The 22,400-nt window shown below is 45.3% G+C and overlaps 1 protein-coding gene and 1 long non-coding RNA gene across 2 annotated transcripts in view; one reads left to right on the top strand and one right to left on the bottom strand.

The window, feature by feature from the left end:
- Positions 1-8,496, bottom strand: part of LOC105869757 (uncharacterized) — a 41,351-nt gene extending 32,855 nt beyond the window's left edge. The window contains exon 1 of the long non-coding RNA XR_001153257.2: positions 8,284-8,496. This is a non-coding gene — a long non-coding RNA (uncharacterized LOC105869757). The remainder of the gene's footprint in view (positions 1-8,283) is intronic.
- The window catches only part of CASQ2 (calsequestrin 2), a 63,584-nt gene extending 42,110 nt beyond the window's left edge, over positions 1-21,474 (top strand). The window contains exons 8-11 of the mRNA XM_076000005.1: positions 5,210-5,264; positions 16,201-16,301; positions 18,268-18,342; positions 19,507-21,474. Of these exons, the coding sequence (XP_075856120.1) occupies positions 5,210-5,264; positions 16,201-16,301; positions 18,268-18,342; positions 19,507-19,719 (444 nt within the window). The 3' untranslated portion in view covers positions 19,720-21,474. The remainder of the gene's footprint in view (positions 1-5,209; positions 5,265-16,200; positions 16,302-18,267; positions 18,343-19,506) is intronic.
- The last annotated feature ends 926 nt before the right edge of the window (positions 21,475-22,400 follow it).

The raw sequence follows: 22,400 nt of genomic DNA, 5'->3' as shown, positions 1-22,400 counted from the left end.
ATATATAAATTTTTTTTTTTCGGAACTGTTTGAAATGAGAGTAAGCAGCAGATACAATTCTCTTTTATCCCTAAATACTTCAGGTGTTTTCTGAAAAGCACTTTCTCTCATATAACCACGGTACAATTATCAAAATCAGCAAATTAACACTGACCTAATTCTACTATATAATCTATAGACCTTATTCAAGCCAACCAGTTATCCCATCCTTTATTGCAACAGAAACATTTTTATTTTTCCCAGCCTAGGATCCAATCCAGGATCTCACGCTTGCATTTGCTTGCTTTGTTTCTTTGGTTTCCTTTAATCTGGAATAGATTCTTGGCCTGTCTTTGTTTTTCTTGACACAAAGTACCATTTTAACTTAAGAGTGATTATTGCCGTTCTGTTCTGCTATGGCTTTATCTTTAGGTTTTCTTTTTATTTCCTTTATCCCTAAGAGACAAGTCTCAGTTATGTAGGTTTTGGAAAGGGTGAGACCATAAAACTGTGGAACCTTCTCCTGGACTCTCCCTACTGACGCAGCGGTGTCACGCTGAGATCATGACATTCCAGACCTGGAGAGCCTGCACCCTCCCCGACCACAGACACCCCCAGCACCCCACGCTGCTGCGAAAATGCTCCCTCTTATTATCTCAGAGGCAGATAGATGTTCAGAAAGGAAGTTTGCTGTCTTCATTGGAACCCATACTCTGCTCTCTTTTCTCTTAATGAATAAGATAAATTACAGCCTTTTGCTATAATATAACAGTGATGGCTCATATTTTCCACATTATTGCATATTGAATTGTTTTCCAGTTCGGGAAGGGTAGTGTATTGGATTCAACCAGGTAGAGAAAAGGCCAACTAGAATGACTTATTCCTTCCCAACACCTCATTCTGGAATAGCCCCTGACTTCCCAGAGGCCCTCACCAGGCCAGGCCAGCCCCTCCATGCAAGTCTCCAGCGAGGGAGGACAGGCAGGACAGGGCCCTCCGGGGTCATCTTTGCGTCCTTTAAAAAGAAGCAGCAGAAGTTAACTGGGTCAGAAGGACCTCTGGGGAATGGAGCCCCAGATCCGCTCCCCGTCTACCTGCATCCCCTAGAAGGACACTTCTCCAAAGAGTGGCACCTCCATTGGCCACTTGGCCACAGCAACCTAAACCACAGATGTTGTCGAACGTGACTGGTTAATGAACTTAAAGGTCTTTATCTTCAACACCCTCTTCCCCAGACACTACAACATATTCAAATACGACAGGAAATTCTAGCTAGGGTGAAAGCAACTATTGACCTTTTTCTTTCCCTATTGTGCAGGTTTTTAAAGCAGCAAACCATAGAAAACACATCATATATTATCACTAAATAAATTGGTGCCCAGTAATATTTGCTGTGCGTAAATCAGAGAGCTACTTATTTATTTATTTTGAATATTCAGTGAACGTCAAGGTGAAGCAGGGCAATCCAGACCCAGCACTGACCTGTCATTCTCCTTGGAGACTCTACACTCCATCCTGACTAGTGGTCAGCAAGAGTCCTGGGCAACTGTCCATCCCCAGGGGATGGGAGTCAGCAATTACTTCTAAAGGCATCTTCCCTCTACTACAACAGCAAAGTGCTTCCCAGACAGGGCCAGAGACCCCCAGACCAGTGCTAGGTCAATTCATTGCATCTTAATTAGGGAGCCTGCTGGTTTTAGCTGCATTTTTTCCTTTGCATCTCTTCATTCAACATGAGAACACACATTCAACAAAGACTGGAAGAAAATAGAGCAAATACTCACAGTAGTAATATATCTGGTTGGTGGATAACTGATAAGTTTGTTTTTTTCTTGGTATCTCTAATAGTGTCTAATATTATTCAATGAGTAAGATTTTTATAGCCATATTCCTTTTCTTTTTTTGAGTCAATAGACATTAGAAAGAACCTCCATGCTAAGCACTGAGGTTATAAAAATGAATGTGGCTGTCCTGTCCATAGAAGCTCAGGGCTGAGTAGATGAAACAGTCTGAGGACGCATAACACCAGCCCAGTATGCTTCCTGCTGCGACAGAGGGCAGTACAACATGCTGGGGAGTCCGGAGGAAGGTGTCCATCAAAGTCATTCCCAAGTCTCCTGTTCTTTGGGGGATCTTGTGCTCAGTCACTTTATATACAAGTCCCTTTTCTGCTTCTTTCAACTTAAGTAAGAGCCACTGATCTGAGTTTGCAGCACCTTCTGCAAACCCTGCAGCGGAGCCATCGGTTTATGGAGCCTGTTCTACTGCTCATGGTGATGAGAAAAAAAGAGTCTGGGTGCTATGGTCTGAATGTTTGTGTCCCCCCAAAACTCACATGTTGACATCCTAACCTTCAAGGGGATGGATGGTATTAGGATGTAAGGTCTTGGGAAGGTGATTAGGTCATGAAGGCTCTGTACTCATGATGGGATCAGTGTCCTTATAAAAAAGGCCCCAGAGAGCCACGAGTGACCTTTGCACTACGTGAGGACACACAGGAGGTGCCGTCTATAAGCCAGAAAGCAGGCCCTCACCAGACACCGAATCTTCTGGTGCCTTGACTTCCCAGCCTCTGGAACAGTGAAAAATAAATTTCTATTGTTTATAAGCTACCCAGCCTGAATGAACAAAGACTGTGTGCTGTAGGGCCAGACACACTGGCTTGAATCCCACTTCTGTGACTTGCAGCTCTGTGTAAGTCACTACAATTCTGTAAGCATTAAATAGGAGTGGCTTTCATTTGAGATTTCAAGATCATAGACTTACATGGTACTCACATAAAAAGTGGCAAATGGCAGATATTATTGCCATTTAATCATCATTGTTATTTTAAGGCATAAGCCCTTCCCTCAGAGAGCTTGCCATCCAGTTGAGGAGGGAAGATTTGTGCAATTAAAAAGAATTCCCAAGGCAATGTAATCTAAGGTCCAAATGGGCGATCAGGGTAGCAAAGGCTGTGGGGTGCAGAGGAAGTCCCTGGCCGTGCTCTGTCCTGCTGTCAGGGCGTCTCCTCCTCCCCGTGCACGTTGGGTTCTTGCCGAGTAACCCGCACTCAGCAGTTTGCCCATGGACTCTTGCTCTGTGAGGTTATTACTGAAAATACCTGGCTCCTAGCACAGGCCTGCTTCTTCGAGGGTGTGCAAGGCAGGTTTGTGTGCTGAATCTCTGAGACACACAAAGAAACACTCTTCTCCTTGGTGACAGTTCTCCATCCGGGGACTGTCTCTGGTCTGGGAGTGACAGCCGTATTATGAGTGGCCTCTTAGAAAACAAATATAGATTCTTGATTCTAAAACCAATTTCCACGTGCGTCCTAGAAGGGCACACAGAAATGAAGCCTGCTTCGCCGAGTTAGCAGCACGCACTTCCAACTGACGGCAGGAGACGGGGCAGAGAACAGCCTAATGAGAACCGATTGGGATGTTCTGTCTGGCGATAATAGCAAATGTAAAACAGTGAAACCTCAGACTCGCCTTCTGCTTGCTGTCGGATTTGTGTAATAAACTAGCACACACACGTGCACACACACATATATATCTGTAAAATTCAATTTCCCACAGAATCTGACCAAGGCAGTGCCCACTCCCTTGTTTTTAATAATAATATTTTCCATTTAATCTCTCTTAGAATTTTTGGAGGTTTTGTCCATTCCAAACTCAAAGGAAAAAATTAGCATTTAGATAGGATTGCACCAGCATTAAAATCAATTGAAATAGAAACAGAGATCATGGGAGGGTTGAGACGCCTGGTGCTTTTTCCATAGGATGATTCTGATATGACATTCAGGGTCCCAGTGAATCCTTCTCCCATGTCTGCCGTAATCAGTATTCGCCTGGTTTTGTCCCCAGGTGCCTCGTTCTCACACATATTCCTCCCAGGCTCCTATTTATTTATTTATATTAGAGATAGGGTCACACTCTGTCTCCTAGGCTGGAGTGCAGTGACGCCATCATAGCTCACTACAGCCTTGAACTCTTAGGCTCAAGTGATCCTCCTGCCTCAGCCTCCTGAGTAGCTGGCACAAAAGGCATGCACCACCATGTCTGGATAATTTTTTAAAATTTTTTGTAGAGATGGGGTCTCACTTTGTTGCCTAGGCTGGTCTCAAATTGCTGGCCTCAAGTGATCCTCCTGTCTCAGCCTCCCAAAAGCTAGGATTATAGACATGAGCCACTGCACCTGGCCTAGATCACATTTCTTATAACACAGGCCCCTCCAAGCTATTGCTCTTCTTTCTCCAGGAACAACCAATGCAGAAGAGATGCAAGGCGTATAAGGCACGTGGTCCTTTCTGTCCAGGGCATAGAAACATGAAATGCTGTTTGCTTGCCCATAGATTTAAAATACTCTCTCTAGTTTGTTTTCCTTACCCCTGCCCCCATAGCCATACCCACTTTTCTCAGTCGCACATGCTCAACTTTCCACAGGCCCAACTTCCAGCCTCTTCCTGGAGCATCCCACACTCATAGAGGTGCTTTGGGGGCCTATACTGATTTGACAGGCTTTGGGGAGAGAACAGAAAGGACCCCAAGGAAACCACTTGGAGGTCATATTCAGCAAAGTGTCCCCCATTGGGTTCTGTTTCTTCAATAAGACGTGTTGGTGGAGTCCTAAACAGAAGTGCTACACTTACACACAATTCTCATGTAAACAACAATGACCCATATCCTCGCTGACCTCAGTTGACCTAATTGATTCCTGTCTGCTGCTCATTTGGGGACAGTTTCAAGATATGTCCGCAGCATTCATAAGTTTTCACAATCTGGTGCATGACCGATTATATCGCTGGTGGTGAATTGTTCAAACTGAGGCTGACAGCTGCCTTTGCTGAGCTGCCTCCAGAGTGACTGTTGATTTTATAGCTCCTGATAACCCACACTCACATTCTTCCTCATTTTGCCTTTTGCTGCTGCATTCCTGGACCCACAAGACCACGGGAGTGAGACCCATTTAGCGTTCATGTCTTGTTTTGTAGTTGGTGTTTTCCTGTCTTGCCAGTTCATTTATCCGGATCCCTGATCAAAATCGCATGCATTCCTGCCAGTTGCTCATCAGCATCCCCTTCCTCCATTGTACACTGCTCCACCTCTGCACCTCTGTGTCCACGCCCCCTCCCACACCTCTCCCTACCTCCCTATTTTTCCATGCCAGCCTCTGCGTCCCTGTCCCTGGCTCATTCCTTCATATCTTTTCACCTGGGAGTGTAATCTTTGATTTTTCTCTCCTACAGGAAGATGACATAAATGGGATCCACATTGTGGCGTTTGCAGAGAAGAGTGACCCAGGTAGGAAGTCCTCAATTGCCTCTTTTATGCCTTTGTCAAAAACTGACTTCTCACCTTTGTCAGCCCTCACCTGTCTCTTCCCTCACTTCCATCTACAATCTAACCGCAAGATGTTGGGCACCCCCTGGTGGTCGCCCGTTAGGTGTGAGTCTGTTTTCAGTTGTGCTCATAACTAAGGGAAGAGAAGGTGTGGACAGATCAGACTCTCAAATATTCCATTTAGCTGCCCAAACTAAGAAGGAGAACCAGGCACTGGAGAGGTTATGAGAACATCCTAGCTTTATGAATGTATGTGTGTGTGTGTGTGAAGTTCTGTTCACATTGAAAGTTTATTTACCAATATTGTGATCTAGCCTATATAAATCATAATCCTACCTTAAAATAATTATAAATGTATACTTTGATCCATAAAATATTGTCTGTGCTTAGAAAACTAAATAGAAAATATTCCACTAAATAATGAGAACTGGACAAAACAAGCAACTGATTTTAAAAGTACGGGATGACCCTATAAATGAGTAACTTTATTTTTGGAACTTGGACAACTTTTCCCTGGTTTCACTCTTTTCAACACTGGTGGAGAGTGAAGCACAGGAACAATTAATTTTGTAGGTGGTGAAATGCTAGATCCCTATGGCAGTGCTCTGTGAGACATAGGGCCCCTAAAGGGAAAATGCAAGTGGAGATTCTGAAATGTGTTTTGGAAAATCTGGAACAATCCAGAATGCAAACAGAGAAGACACGGATCTTCATTTGGGATGGATTAGCAGCCAGGCCTTGGGCCTTGAGGTGCTTGGGCTGACATTCCAAACCCTGATGATGCACAGAACTGCAAGCACCAAAGCCACCTCGGGCTGGCTTTGTTTGGCTGAGACAGCACCTTCAGGAGGCCGTAATTTTACTGGGCCCTGTGGCAAGTTCTGATGCACCATCAGGTCTGGGAATCACAGTTCCATGTAATGCAGAATTCAACAGTAAATGGTATTTGCTAGGGATCTCGGCCTCTTGTACACTCCTAGGGAGAAATCTAGAGATGACTTCTACTGGATACACCAGGAAACGGAGGTTCAGAGAAGTTAAACAAACTACCCAAGAGAACACAGTGGCAGATCATGGAGGGGCAGATTATCTTGTTCATTGATATGTACCTTATTCTCACACAGTGCCTTGACACATGCATGGTAGGTGCTCAATAAATATTTGTTGGGCAGATGATTAGATAGTGTGATGCCTGACCCAGACTAAGCCCCAATTTCTTCACTCTCAGAGCAGTTTTTTTTTTTTTTTTTGGTAATACTTTATCAGCCTCCATAGTTTCTTACAGACTGAAACCTGAGTTTTTAAAATCAAGTAGAATCCACATACCATAATAGTCACCCTTTTAAAGTATACAGTTCAGTGATTTTTAGTATATTCATAAAGTTGTGCAAACTATCTAATCCCATCAGTATTCACTCCCATTCCCTACCACCTCTGCAACCACTACTTACTACCTCCAAGATTTCCCTATTCTAGATATTTCATATAAATAGAAACATATAATATCTGGCCTTTTGTGCTGGCATCTTTCACTGAGCATGATGTTTTTAAGGCATATGAATTATATAGCATGTATTAGAACTTCATTCCTTTTTAGGGCTGAATAATATTCCATTGTTTCAAAACAAAATTTAGGTTCCAAATTATGTGAGAGCTCTCCTGCCTTTTTCATTAAACTTTTTAAATGTCCATTGATGTGCCAGATTTTCCACCACAGACTTACAGAGTTGGAAAAACTCTTCAAGGAAATCTAGTCTTTGTCCAAAAGAAAAAAAACTACCAAGTGTGGTTTCAGCTTCCTTGGACAGATTCTGGCCACTCCTCTCCTCCTGGAGGAGCAAACAACAAAGGAAGCCGGTTGCCTAGGGTTTACACGGTGTAATCAAACAGAATCAGATCCCTGGCATTGAGTGAACAGAGATGAAGTTGCCATGGGCAGCAGCCTGCTGGCCAGACTCCAGGGGGCTTCCTTCCCCCCCACCTGCCCCTTCCAGGACTGTGGGGAGGCCTGTCTGGCTCTCTGAAACAATGGAACAAAGAGGCTTCTCTGGAGTTGCAAGAACCTGTTTGACGGAGATTGCTGCTCTAATGAATCAAACTCCTGAAACTACTTCCACCTCCTCCTTGCACAAATATCCCTGGGCCCCAAGCTGTGCCTTTCCCCAAAAGGGCCCAAGCTGGGGCTTGTCACTGGGAAGCTATAAGCAGTATAGCAGCTGAGGTGAGTGTGGGGGAGGGACAGGGGCTCTCTAAGCCTCTTCTTTCAGTGAGGGAAGGCCGTGCTCCTCTGGGCTGGGCCGGGAAAGGGAAAGGCTTGTCTGTGAAAGTCTCTGACTCTGACTCTGTGGTTAATCAGTGATTTTCCTGCAGGGCACTGGTGTGTAGCCGAGGGTGAGGGGCCTGGCTGCAGGACTAGGAATTCATTCCTGCAAAACGACAGCTCCTCTGGATACCTTTGCTCTTGCTGAGTTACACACAGCCTATTGTCCCAACCAAACTGCTACCCCTGCAAGGGAAGGTCATACATCCAAGAAAATAATAACAGTTCTTAAAGAGCTAACAGTGTGGAGAAGCTAAGCTGGGAGCTTTACATAGTTGATCTCATTTAGTCCCTAAAGCCACTCTAACGTGTATGATTCTTATTATGCCAGTGTCAGTTGAGAAAAGCGTCGTATAGGTTAAATAACTTGCCCAAATCACCCATCTTCTAAGCCAAGATTCAAATTCTAGCAGGCTTTCTTGACCTCTAAAGGCGTCCTGACTGCGATGAAGGTGATGATTGTCACTTACTGTGTGCTTATCTGACACAACCACCCCATGAGGGAGGTGCCATTTTTATTCCCATTTTACAACTGAGGAAGCTGAGGCCCAGAGAGTTTACCTCGCTGGAAAGCCATGGAGTCGGAATCAGGCTGGCTTCTCAGCCCACATCCTGAGCAGGGAGGCCGCGCTACAGACTTGTGCCTCTCGGAATCACTACCTGGTGACATGCTGTGATCCTTCAGCCCGCCTCGTCCCTCTGCCGGCCTTCACCTTCTCCACCTGCAACTGGGAAAGGCGAGAAATCGGAGATCCAGAGAAGTTCAACGGCGTGGTCAAGGTCTCAGGGTTATAGGCACAGCGCGTCGGGTTAGGGCTCCTTCTGGGCACCGACCCGCTAGGACGCTGTGACACCACCTCCCCCGCAAGGTCCCGGCCGGGCGGGCTCTGAGCATGCGCAGTGCTGCCACAGGTTACCTAGCCGGAGGGGAGAGTAGGGGCGGGACAGGGAAGTGAGAAGAGAGCAGAGGAGCTGGGTTAGTGAAGAAAAGCCCAACTTCCTCCGACTGCCTGTCCTCTGATTAAGATTATACAGCAGCAGCGACAAATGCCTGTGCCAGCGACCCGGGTCCCCAAGGACTCTCTCCTAGCAATTCCAACATGACGTTCACAGCCACTAGATTGTGCTCACCCCTGTGGAGAGCCGAGGGCAGGCGGCCTTCCGGGGAGGAGGCAGGGTCTGCTCCCACGGCCTGGAGGGTCACGCTGGGTCTCTCCTGCTGCACGCTGTCGCCCGGGCAGGCGGGCCTGGCTGGGAAGGACGTTGCTCCGCTCTGCCCTCGCCGGCTGCCAGTCTTCCCCAGGCCCCGTGCTCAGAGAGCCGGCCAGAGCTGCTGGTTTGACAGGTCTGAAAATGAACGACTCTCTTCCCTGCCGCCCCCAGATGTGTCTGTGTCAGGCTGACATCTTCTTTACGACACTTGATGAAAGCTTTGCAAAGCGGCGTTTCTACATGAGTGCGTGCTGGATGGATATCCTCCAAGGGCAGCGGGAATATTAGCGCTAACAAGCTGGAAACGCAAGGACAGGCGGCTGTCGCGCGCGGAACAGAATTAGTGATGGGGCCTGGAAGGAAGGTCCCCAAGCCCTGTTCCTCCTGAGCATTGATGGCCTCAGGTGCTAGAGTAAAATGTTTTTGAGACCAGTTGTCCTAAATAGGAACACTAACTGCTTCTTTGAGCTTTCAAATTTAAATTCGGTTTTTCAAATTTAACTTTGAGTTCTTACTGTGTGCTAAACCTTGTTCCAAGCACTTGACAAACATCAATGCATTTAGTCTTCCCAACAGCCCAGTGTGGCAGGTACTGTTGTTATCATCTTTCCCAGTGTACAGATGAGGAAACACAGGCACAGAGAAGTTCATTAACGGCCCAGGCTCACGTGGATAGTAAGTGGTGGAAGTGGCGTTCAAACCCAGCAGTCCAGCTCCAAGTCTGGGCTCTGTGGCCACTGCCTTAAGCCTGTCTCCATCATGACAGTGTATCATGTGACTTTTTCACCAATTCTGGGATCTGAGGACCAAGAGAAGACAGAGCAGAGAAAGAGGGCTGTGGTAAGGAGTGGCAGGGTATTCATGTGTCCCAAGTGCCATCTCAAAGGCATGGGGCCCAGTAATGTCCCGTCCTGCGTGGATGTCTCACTCTCACTGGTGACTTCTTGGCAACTCTGTCTTGTCAGAAGAGAGCTCCCAGCCTTGTCTGTCCTCTCGAGGCTTTCCTAAGGGCCCAAGTCCAGATGCCATGCTGCTGGTTGAGAATTCCACACCTACTGGGTGGGCTCTGGCTTGAGGAGCCTTTCTGGGCAAGGACCTGAGGGCAGACACCTGCCCTATACACCTTTGTGTCTCAGCACCTGGCCTTAGGCCTGATACATTGTGGGCACTCAAAACATACCTGCCTCATGAAAAACTGAACCCCTCCCATCAGGAAAGGACAAAAGTAGAGGGGAAGAAAGCTTAAAATGAATAAAAGGTTGATGTGTGGAAGAGGGAAAGGAAGAAGGCAGAGAAAGTCTTTATGGCCACTCTGCCTGTGCCTCACGATCTTCACGCCATAATGATAGTCTCCTGCTATTGTCAACAAGCCTGTGAGATCATGAGACAGCTCGTCTCTCCATGCTCAGAGGAGGAAATGGAAGTTCAGAGAGGTTAAGTGACTATGCAACGTCTTCACACTTCAGACCTGTGCCCTCTCCAGACACAGCCTCCAAGCTGCGTGATGCCAGCTCCTGCCACTTATTATCCATCTGCCCCATGAGCAATGTCAGGCCCCCACTCTGAGAGCTCAGCTCTCCCGAGCCTAGGCCTCTCTTCCCAGGGCAGAGACCCGAGGCACGGAGCCAGGGAGGCTTTCTCCCAGTGCCTGTGTGGAGTGAGCACGGCCAGTTCCCCAGGAAGTGGGGACATGAGGCCGGGAGGCAGGGCAGGGTGGGCAGCAAGCGGAGGGCCTGTTTGCTCCCGGGCGACTGCTGGGTTGAGACACAAGTGCCTCTGCTGAGGGGGACTGTGGCTCCTGAAATGGCTGTGCCTGGCCTAGAGCTGGTCCCCCAGGGCCTGGTGCAGCCTCATTCCCACCAGTCCCTGCCAGGGAAACGGGAGAGGATAATCACTGGCTTCTCCTCCCACAAAGATGTGATTCCCAGAGGCCACTCTCCTGCCGTGGGAAACCTTCTGGCTGATCGTGCGTCCCTCAGCCCTGGGTCAAGGACTCTCAGGACTGAAAGCCCGTGTGGCAGGGAAGGAATGGCAGTTCCCACAGCCCCAGGTCCCTCTTCCTTATTTAGGTCCGTCTCTGAGACTCCAGTCCCACTCGGAGCCATCACGGAGTTACGCAGCCACTCATGCTGCGGCTGTGGGACGAGAGGACTTGGCAGCGTGGTTAGAAGCAGGGAAGGGTCTACCCATGGGCAAGGCAAGGCCAGCCACCAGCACCCCGCTGCACCTGTGGGCAGTTTCTCAGCGTCCCAGCCCCTGCTTCCCTGACGTTGAAGCTTTCCCCCTGGGCTGGGGGATCTCAAGCACAAACTTGAAGAAGGAAGGCGGCAGCCACATTGGTAGGAGTTCGGAGACCTCAGAGGGCAGAGATCATAGAAATAGCTCTAGATGGGCAGACCGAAGACCTGAGTTAGACCCCCCCTGAGCTAGCACTCGCTCCCACGTGATGCCAGGCAAGTTACTTATTCTCCCTGGGTCTCTATTCCATCCTTTTAAAAAATGGAGATAAGAAAATCTTCCTAACCTCCATCAAGACTAAATATAAAGATTAAATGCAAAAGTACTCAGCAAGTGATCAATAAATACTCATGAAACAAAGATTGTGTAGGCATGATGATCAATAAATACTCATAAGATAAAGGTTGTGGAGGCATGATTACACACTTTCTGTGTATGAAGAATAATGTCCTGTGTCCGTAAAGAAGTGAACTTCTTGGGAAAACAGGAGATTTCAGTTAGAAGCGAGAAAAAGTCTCCTGGATGTTAGAATTGTCAATTCTGTAGTCAGCTTTAGGAAGGTCAAAGGGTCTCAGCCCTGGAAATATTCAAGAGACAAGACAGGAAAATGTTTTGAATGGGGCCGATCATATCTACCTGTATATTTGAGATGTTTGGGGGTCTCTTCTGGCTTTAAGAATTGGTGCTTTTCTAATAACTGCAGAGAATAGTCCTGTAGTTGCTATGTCCAGATAACTGTTAGCCTACAAATCTCTGAGTATTTTCTCTTTTTCTTGACCGACTTTTTTTTTTTTTTTTTAGTTATGGGCTATTCTCTCTGAAAGATAAGTGGTTACAATCTTAAAAGACTTCTAAGCTAGACCCATCACTAACAAAGGAAATATTTACTCACTGCAAACTCATTCATTCATTCATGTAATTACAACTGTGAACCATTCCTGTGGGTAACATTGAACCATAGGAGTGAAATCTGACTTCCTACACCTGCCGCTTCCTGGTCGAAAAGGGAAGATCCACAGTGGATGTTTACCTTTTCCAGAGTGTCTGCCAGTTTTACAAGGAAGCAGAACTGGGGTTTTTTTTTTTGTTTTTTTTTTGGCGACAGAGTCCCACTTTTGTTGCCCTGACTAGAGTGCCATGGCATTAGCCTAGCTCACAATAACCTCAACCTCCTGGGCTCAAGCGATCCTCCTGCTACAGGCATGTGCCACCATGCCTAGCTAATTTTTTAAAATATATATTTTTAGTTGGCCACTTAATTTCTATTTTTTTTTTTTTTTTTTTTTTTAGTAGAGACAGGGTCTTGCTCTTGCTCAGGCTGGTTTTGAACTCCTGACCTTGAGTGATCCGCCCACCTTGGCCTCCCAGAGTGTTAGGATTACAGGCTGGAGCTTCCACACAGCCAGAAGCAGAACTCTCTTTAGGGGAAATTGAACTTCTGATTTACAATTTTAGCAACTGAATACATGTGAGATCAGTTGAGCTGCCTTAGCTCAGCTTTCCCAGATGCATGAGAATTCATTCAAATAGGTCCAGGCTGAAGGCTGGGGTCTGAAGAGGGGAGAGCCTCTGAGGCTTGTAAGCTTCAAATCAGGAAACCCCAAGTGAGCTAATGCCTAAAAACAAAGGAATTAAACCTTACTCTAACCCTGCGATCAAGGCAGGTTCTCATAGTCACACTAGCTGGCACTACCCTCCCTGAAGCCTTCAGTCACAGAAGTTGCAACAGTAGCGGAAGGAACTGCCCCATGATATACTGTCTTGGTGGAATTTTCTGTGAGCATCTTCTCTACCACATGGATCCAAAACTGTAACTAACCCACTCTCGGTGCCCAGATCACTGCACTTTATATTCGTATTGAATGAACAGATGAATGGCCAGGTTTGGAGGGTTCCATCCAGCTTTCTTGCATTCGGACATAAGAATGTCAGATAATTTAGGAAGAATAATGGCTAAGCCTTACTGTATGCCAGGCACTAAGTGCTTCAGAGAAGCTGACTCATTTAACTCAACCACCTTATGAAATGGATACCATTATTGTCATCATCCCCATTTTACAGACAAGGGAACAAGACATTAAATAACTTGCCCTAAGTCACACGCTAAGTGCACAACCAGGATTTGAGGCAAGGTCATTTGGCCCCAGAGCCTGTGTGTTTAAGTGTCATACTGGGCTGCCTCCCTGAACAACAGGCTGTGTTCTGCTATTGAAAATATTCAGGAACCTAGATGGTCGCTCATGATGGAATCTATCTCCCTGAAAGTCAAAAAGCTGCCCTTGGATCTAGATGAAACTTCTCCAGCTTTCATGTAAACCTTACTTGTCAACTTATTATATGAATGGTTTTTAAGATTTCCTTGTTCCTCTGTAGATACAAACATTTCATGTTTTGACTTTTGACTTCTCTTGTTTATGTAAAAACTACAGTCCATTTGATTTTTCTTGCAGAACTCAATTTTGTTTTTCTAATCTTTCTTTTCATCTCTAAACTTGCTCTAGAATATAGAGTAGGAATGTAATATATATGTTCTTGTACCTAATAATTGTTTTTATAAATCCCAATATTCTGTGAGTTTTTCCCATCAGAAAACTACAGCACTATGTTGCACATTCAGCTTGTGCCTCTGATCACAGATCTTGCCCCTATACAACACTGTGCCTGGACAGTCTCTCCCCATCCTTTATGCACCTCAAGTTCACCTTGTACTTGCATTTGAGTCTGTGCTGTTGAATTTCACCCCATTTGTGAATTTCAGATTTGTCAAGGTCACCTTTACATTTGAGTCTCTTTCATCTTTCAGAGTCCTGGCAATGTCACCTCATTTGTCATTCCTTTCTTCTCTGCAGCTGAAAACAGCAACTGAAGTTGTTTGGGTGGGATTCCCCCTGGTAGTCTGTGTATTATGATCCCTAAGACTACAGATAACCAAGGTGGCACCGTATTTTCCTCTCCTGTGACACGGTCACGTTCCCAGAGGAGGAGCCATGGTGTTCATACAAAACACCAGTGACACTCTGGAAGGGCTTCACCTTCTCAGCCACACCTCCAGGCAGCAAGAGTAGGACCCCTGCCCCACCTCCACCCCGATCCCTGCAATGATAGATAAATGCACTCTAAAGCATTGGGCCATGTCAACTTTAGGTGTCTGACCTGTAATCTCATTTGTAATATAGTTAATAATGAGCAGAGGTTGAAAAATCACCTAGACCAACCCTGCAACCCCAAAACTCACCTAGACCAACCCTGCATCTCTGCAGGAAGGGGCTGCAAGACACAAAAAGCAACCTCTTCTCCACCAGAGGTCGCTCTTCTCTCCAAGTAATAAGGCTTGGGGGGCTCCATCTGAGTCTTCAGGGTGAGCTGGCAACACTTAACGTGACTACACCAGCTCAAAGCAGCGCTGCTAAGAATAGTATTCATTTTGCCTGGAATGTATTAGAGATAAGGAAGTGTGTAGAAAAACCTTTACCAAGAGTCTGAAATAGTCAAACAAAGGCTAGCGTGCCTGGAGGAAGGAGAGGCTTGTGAAAGGCCACAGAGTGGAGCTCAGGTTTGCTAGGACTCTGGACAAAAGAAGAAAAGCTTTATAATGAAAAGGCAGTTACCACACTGAATTCCCAAGCAGCTGGGGAGTTGCTTGTATTAAAGGTATAAATTTCAGGCCAAAAATTCAGCTATGCAAGAAATGTAACTTGTTTAGAACTGAATCTAAATTTTCTTTTTTTGAGCTGTATGCCACTCAATGGTGGAAACTGGGTCTGACAATTGATGGTCCCCACATCCACGCCACTCTCCAAGGGGTCCGGGGGTGTTTCCGGTTCCCAGCCATAGCTGGGTGGGGTGTACATCTGGCCGGAGTCACCGTCATCTGTCCACACTGGCATCTACAAAGAAGTCTGTCGTCCTGTCCGACATCTGACTCTTGCTGCAAGCAGGTTACCACTGGTCCTGTCCGTCCCAGCTGCGGGACTGCTTCCCATCAGCCTCCACTCTCGGCTTGTCCATATTCCTCAGAACCAGGGGGGACTCTGGTGGGGTCTTCCGACAGGCTGCTCTGCCCTAGGGCTCCCACACTAAGGGACTCTCTAAGGGATTCTGGGGTATTTCCATTTTCCTGAGTTTCATTCTGAAACAAAGCATGAGTCTCCTCTACTCTGGGATTCCTTAAAACTATGGAGATCATGTATGTGGACACACATAGCTTGTGCTCCTGCACATGCACACATACACACACACACACACACACACACACACACACACACACACACACACACAGGCAGAGAGCTTATTCTCAGGAACTTCCAGGATCTCAACTCTTTTCTCTGTTTCTAGCTGAGGTGGGGCAGTGGTGCTGTGGGCAGAGAATATGCTATCTCTTACTAAACGTCCTCCTAAACTTTTTGCCTGTGGCAAAAATTGTGTGCTCCCATTCTTGCAAGGTTTAGGTTTGTGAGGTTAAAAAGCTTGTGTTCTTGAGGCTTGTAAGGCCTGTCTCTGCTTTTCTTATGAATCATCCCTCCCCTGGGGGAAATGAAGGCTGCTGCCTGAACAGAGGGAGGGCACTGTATACAAGGAAATGGTCAGAGAGGGAGGGAAACCCCACTTACTATCTCAAAGCTGTGAAACCAACTGTAAATCACAAGCTCACTAAGTTTGAAGGTTGTAGGAATCTCAGGTCATGGAAAACTAAGGGTCTGGGCTTAAGTGTTCTTGGTCCATAGAGCAAATGTTATGGGGGTCTCTGAGCAATAGCAAATTATCTGTTTTAAGAGATGGCACAGGATCTGTGAGGGCAGGAAGGGGTTCTCTGTTTTGGCACTGACATTTCTGACCCAAGACCGGTCAGTTTTCACATACAGATGAACAAAGGGAGCTTGGCTTTCAGTTAAAAACCAGCCAGTTCCCTATGAACTTTTAATCCTTTGTTCAAATTTTTTTTATTGTTTCCTTTGTATAAGCTGCTCTGTGGCTGGAGCTCCCATCTGACTCATTTTATAGAATAATCCTGTAATCGAGGGTATAAACCAAATGGCCTAACCCGTTGTGGAAAAACCGCACTGTGCTGTTCGTGTTAGAAGCCATGTATGTGTAGGGGTTGCTCAACTTTCTTGAACCCTGCTTCAGATGGCTACGAGTTCCTAGAGATCCTGAAACAGGTTGCCCGGGACAACACCGACAACCCCGACCTGAGCATCCTGTGGATCGACCCGGATGACTTTCCTCTGGTGAGTGGCTCCAGCCAGGGCCCTGCCCATGTTCCCCTCCACAGTGCCACGTTTGTGCTCAGCATAAGACCCTTGCACATGAAGGAGGAGGTGAAATAGGTAGGGGCACGTGAAGAAACCCAGTGGCCACCTCCATCCAGTGTGAGAGATCTTGACCTTAGGGGTCAAGCATTGAACTTGGAGCCTGGTGTAGACGCTGAAATGGCTAGACTTACTGTTCTCATCCTTGAGACCCAGGTTGGAGACCCTTTTGGGGGGCTGGTGGCAGAAACACCCAAGTGAGCAGGGTGGATTCCTTTTGCAGCAGCTCCATAGCTGCCTCCCACCCCACCGCTACCCCTTGCTAGAACCCCTTTTATTTCCTGGGTGGGACCCTCACTTGGAGGCAACCTGAATTACTAAGTACTAGATATCAGAGATGAACATTTTTCATAGAGTTAAGAACTTCATGGAGAGAAGGAGGAACCTCTTTGAGGGCAGAGAGCATGTCTTTCTTGTTCACTGTATTCTCCCGGGACTTAGTATAGTGTTGTTGAATGTGTAGGAACTTTGAAATCCAAGCTCTTGTAAGTGTCAGTAATCCATGGCCAGAATGCTTTAATTATACTTAGTTTTAAAAAGAATAAACAGAATTTGTATGACACATGAATCGAAGCCAGTGGTAAAGACAATGAAGTTAGCAAATACACTTTACTGTGCGTCTGAACTTTTTCCATAAGTTCTTTACACACATCATCAGAGCTGATCCTCTCAACAACTCCATAAAGTAGGTACAATTATAACCACCATCACACAGATGAAAAAATGATAGCTAAAGAGGTTAAAGCTAATAAGTATAGCAGGTGTGATATTCCAACCTAGGTCTACGTGATGACAAAACTTGGTCTATCTAGTGACTGCTTTAGGTAAGTCCAAACTGTTGGTAATCAGTACAAGTTTAGTTATCATTAGGCTATAAATTATAACTTTATATTTTGGGAATTATCATTAATTGCATAGGTCATGACTGATGATACTGTGATTAAGTAGAGAAAAATAGAGATATTTTAGTGATCTCAAGGGTCCTGAAACCCAATGCTACCTAGAGGATGTGTGAATCAAAGGCAGAGACTTCCCTGACCCTTCAGCCCAATGTCATCACACTGAGTAATAATAACAACGTCATGGCCATGCAAGACTGCATACGGCACAGCTTTGTTTATTTAGCTTCTGCCTCGTTGTATTTCTAGTTTGACTGTTTTGTTACGCAAGCTTGCAGATGGTCTGCAATTCCCCTGGCCAGTTCTATATGTTTGCCTTGGTTTTTGAAAAGGAGAAAACTTCAGACTATCCTGATTCCCAGGTACCTGAATATCCCCAGTTCCCATCAGGCCATATATTTGCCAGGATGACTTTCCCCCACTGATTGTCTACCCCTGATTGTTTTCTTAGCCCTGTCACCTCTTGCTCCTTTAGTCCTGCCCCAGTTGGAGATTTGTCCACATGGAGCCCATGCCTGCCTGAATGAAGAAGCCCTTTTCTTACTTGTGTCAATTTAGGGCACGTCATGGCTTCCCCAGCCTTCTCATGTAGCAGAGTGGCACAAGATATGGGATTTTTAAAATGGAACATTGAAAGAGAGATGGAAGGAAATGGCTCTGTAAACTATTGAAAGAGCCACAAGTAATTTGGGAATCAACATTGGACTATCTCTGTAACATTCTTCTTTACAGCTGTAGAAGCTTATATATTACATGTTTTCATAGTTTGTGTTATGACATCTTTTATTTAATGTTTTAAATTTAAAGTGCTTGAGGGCTGGGGCCAAGTCTTCAATTTCTTAAGTGCCCACAGCTGTTTCTGAGCCCTTTCACCAATGGTGACCTAGTTACTGTGATGGGATGCTGGGTGGGTCCAGCCACACAAAGTTGCTTTAACAAGGATTGCCTCCTGCCTGCTGTCTAATCTTATTTTTTTGTTGCTGCAGCTCATTGCCTACTGGGAGAAGACCTTCAAGATTGACCTATTCAGGCCACAGATTGGGGTGGTGAATGTGACAGATGTGAGTGTCCCCATGAAGGCTTGCTCAGGCACACTCAGCCTGCCCTGTCTTCTGCTCTGCAGCCTAGATTGTGGGATCATCCATAGGAGTCAGTTCCTTCAGAAAAGAGCAGAACTTTTGGTCCTGCCTGAGCTCAGGAAACTGGCCAGTGTGGCTTTGGCCTGGTGTCTGAGCCAGTCCCAATCTATGGTTCCATGGCTTTCTTCCGTGGGCATATCTCCTTGCTATGGGACTGGCCTGACCCAACTCCCTGATTTAGAACTTTCCACCTAAGTAAACTCTCTCATATTTCCTCCCAAAGCCAAACAGGGTCTGGGACAAGGTCTCTCTATACGAGGGAATCCATACCTAGAGCTGTCATTGCAGCATGGGTAACGGGGAGGTTGTGGCCCAGAAGCCCAGGCAACCACTCCATGACCAGGAGACCAGGCTTATAAAAGAGAAGGAAGAAAATCATGTGTCAGAGGATTCTCTTCACAATTCAGTCACCACTGAGCTGCAGGTGGGACAGGCCAGTAGGTGCACTGGTAGATGATGAGGAATTTTAGACCTCAGTCCAGACATCTGATACAACCTACCATAACAAAACAGAAATGGCCACAGATACATGATGATGACGATGATGATGATCACAGAGGATCATCAGAGTCATAATTAATTGAGGTGGGACCTCTTGGGAACAGGGGCCAGTTAGCAATGCCCTTTTGCCCTGTTGGTAGTTGTTCAGTCACTTAGGAAACTCTATATTCATTTATTTTGTAAACCTCTTTTAAAATTAACAACAATAATAGTAATTTTAAAAATATGCTCAAGTTTAAATCATTTTAAAATGGAACAGTAGGATAGATGGTGAAGAGGAAAAGTATTTCCCACTGGCCTGAGCCAATCCCTGGTCTCTTTCCCTGGGGGAACCATTGGCAGGTGGATGTTCTAACTTCATACATATACTCCATTGGGTAATGGAATACACATTTCCTTTTATGTTACACAAATAGAATACTACATACACACCATTCTCCAACTTGGCATTTCCATTTAACAATGTGTACATTCCTGATAAATATAAGAGAACTAGGGGCCTATTCAGCACAGCTACTTGGAACTCTCTGGTCCAGCTCGACCTTCATGCATGCCCTCACTCACTCATTCTGTCCCGCACTGCAGGCTGACAGTGTCTGGATGGATATTCCAGATGACGATGACCTGCCCACAGCCGAGGAGCTGGAAGACTGGATTGAGGATGTGCTTTCTGGAAAGATAAACACTGAAGATGATGACAATGGAGATGAAGATGATGACGATGATGACAATGATGATGATGACAATGATAATTCTGATGAAGAGGATAATGATGACAGTGATGATGAGGATGAATAGCCCCAACTCCAGATGATTCTGATGAAAACAAAATCACAGCTACCCACTCTCATACAGATAATCGCACAAGGCGGTGGCAAGCAGCCCTGCCCCACGCCCAGCCAGCTCCTTTCCCTTTTCTATCAGCTCCTTTCCCTCTCCCTTCTCATCAGAAGCTGTACCATTCAGCACATGCCTTTCCACATCCAGCAATCCCGCAGCAGGGACAGGAGGGGAATTATTCCCATGTTGACTGTCTTCACTGTCATGGGACAGCCCTTGCTCTTTGCCATACCATCAGGGGTCATGGCAGTGCTGGAATCTAGCAGCCTGGGGAGAACAATCCCCTAACACAAGTTTACTTGTTGCCTTTGGCTATGACAGTAACAGAATTGGCAGCTTGCTAACTCACGAGCATGCAGTAAGCTTATAACCAGAGCCCAGGAAGACGCATGAGTAATCAGTTTAGCCCCCCTACACCTAGAACGTCAGTGGGGATCCCTCCTCAAGCCAAGAGGATCCCTCTGAGGGAAGGCTCAGCCTTGGAAACACATTTATGAATCAGCTACTCTAGGCTTTATTAAAATTATTATTTCAAGTGCAGGTCAGACCATTAAGAACTCGGATCCAAGCCTTGGATGGGTATTGAAAGGCCTTGACACATGTGTACAGGTGTCAGCGTCATTTCTAGTATATTGGGCTACTAGGATGGGAGATTAATTTGTTCTCTGAACTTTTCTCTAAGTGGCAGGTCTCACATAATTCATCACTGGCAGTGGGGGTGGGGTGGGAGGTATGAAACTGGAAGGATTAAAGATTTAAAATTTTTTTTATGGGTTCATGTCTCTGATGGGTTCATGTCTCTGATGAGGTCAGCTGGCTGCCTGGCCCGAGCTGGGATCTGAATACCCCTTCTCTGTTGCTGCTGGTGAGACTTCCCACTTAGAGCAAAGGTTGCTTTATACAGCGGTCAATTAACTCTCCATTCATCAGCACTCCCACAGTTGACCAGGGCAACGATAATTGGAGTTCATAATGATGCCCCGAAGCACTCAAAAAAAATATCCCAAAGTGCCTTCCAAGCTGTCTAAAGTTATGTTGTGCTTGGTAGTTTTAGCACATTAAGTGTGCAGTATAAAGTTCTTATTTATTTTCTCAATCTTTTAACACACGTGTAAGACACTGGGAAAATTTTTTGAAAATAGAACAATCCTTTTGTGGAATAGTAGTTAACTAACTCTGTCATTAAACTCATATTTTGAAAATATTCAAACTATCTTGAAAATCCTATCTTGATTTTTCTGATCCAGCTCATTTTCATCTGGCTCCAGTCCTACCTCTCTAAACCTTCTCTGTTTTCCGTTCTGGCTCCTCTTCCTCGGCCTGCCCCTTAAAGGATGGTGTTTCACAGCATCTCTCAACTCTATACTCATCTATGGCAATATCATCATGCCCATCAACCACCACCTGTGTGCTCATGACCTCCAAATATAGTTCTCTAACCTTGACCTCTTGCGCCTCAGTTTTAGTCCCACTCATTCAACTGCTTCTGAACATCTTGACTTGGATATGGTACAAGCACTTCAAACGCAACACAACAAAACCTGAACTCATTACCTTCTCCCTAAACTTCTCCTCTCCATGGTGTCCCAGTTTGGATGGGACTGATCTATCCCATTGTCTGGTGACCTGAAGGTGCCCCGTTCTCTTTGCTCCCATGGCATTTTGTTCATATCCTGGACCACAGTACTTATCATTTAAATTATAACATATATTTGCATGTCTTTTCTTACACTAAATTGTAACCTTTTTAGAGGCAGGGAATTTATTTATCTTTGTATCCCAGCACTTAGCACTTTGCCCATCACAAAGTAAACACTCCTTTATTGGGATGATGGATAAATAATTGATTAAGCAGAATACCTATATTGAATTCCCCGGCACTGTTGGATAACAGAGCTTACAGGATGTATCAGTAGGGTTTACTTGTGCAGATATAAATTGTACATATTTTGGCTAGTGACTCAAAGAAACAGAGCTTATCAATAATTTATACAATGAATATCTTCAAGTCAATTTCTTTCCCTGATCCCTGTCCATGCAACAGATAAGAATTTGTGTGTCATCAGCATTCTATGCAGGTTAAGGATAGCTGAATTTAGCAAAAGGCAAGCTTTAACATTTCTTTGTCAAACAATCAAGTTCTTTTTAAGTAGTTCTGTCTAAAATAAGCAAATAATATAAATTAAATTACCAAGCCACTCACAAAACCAATTCGATATTCACTAGCCCCCAAATCCAGGGTCTGATACTTTTTTCCTTTGTAAAGATTTTTTCACTTGCTGCTTTACTCAAAAGGTCTGTTTCATCTCCAACTTTTAGAGCCTAAGGATTTCATTTTTAAGTATCTATGCATTTAAATATTTTCTTCACCATAAAATGATTGACAACCAGTAGTTTTTGTTATAATGGTAACTCTACTTTCCCAGTCTATCATTTTAATTGTCTTGGATTTCATAGAAATATGACAGGTTGTCTTAAGAGGGTATCAAAATAATGCAAGAGAGAAAACTTGTCTGAAAAAGTAAACCATTTTTTAGATTGAAATAATCACACGGAAGGAAATAAGCAACATATAATTTGGGATTTCAATTTATTTTCCAAGTTTACAGTATAAAAAAATGTAATGTGTAAGATGTTTT

The sequence above is a fragment of the Microcebus murinus genome, chromosome 2 (assembly GCF_040939455.1).
Source record: "Microcebus murinus isolate Inina chromosome 2, M.murinus_Inina_mat1.0, whole genome shotgun sequence".
NCBI lineage: Eukaryota > Metazoa > Chordata > Mammalia > Primates > Cheirogaleidae > Microcebus > Microcebus murinus.
This window is presented reverse-complemented; position numbering and strand designations above follow the sequence as displayed.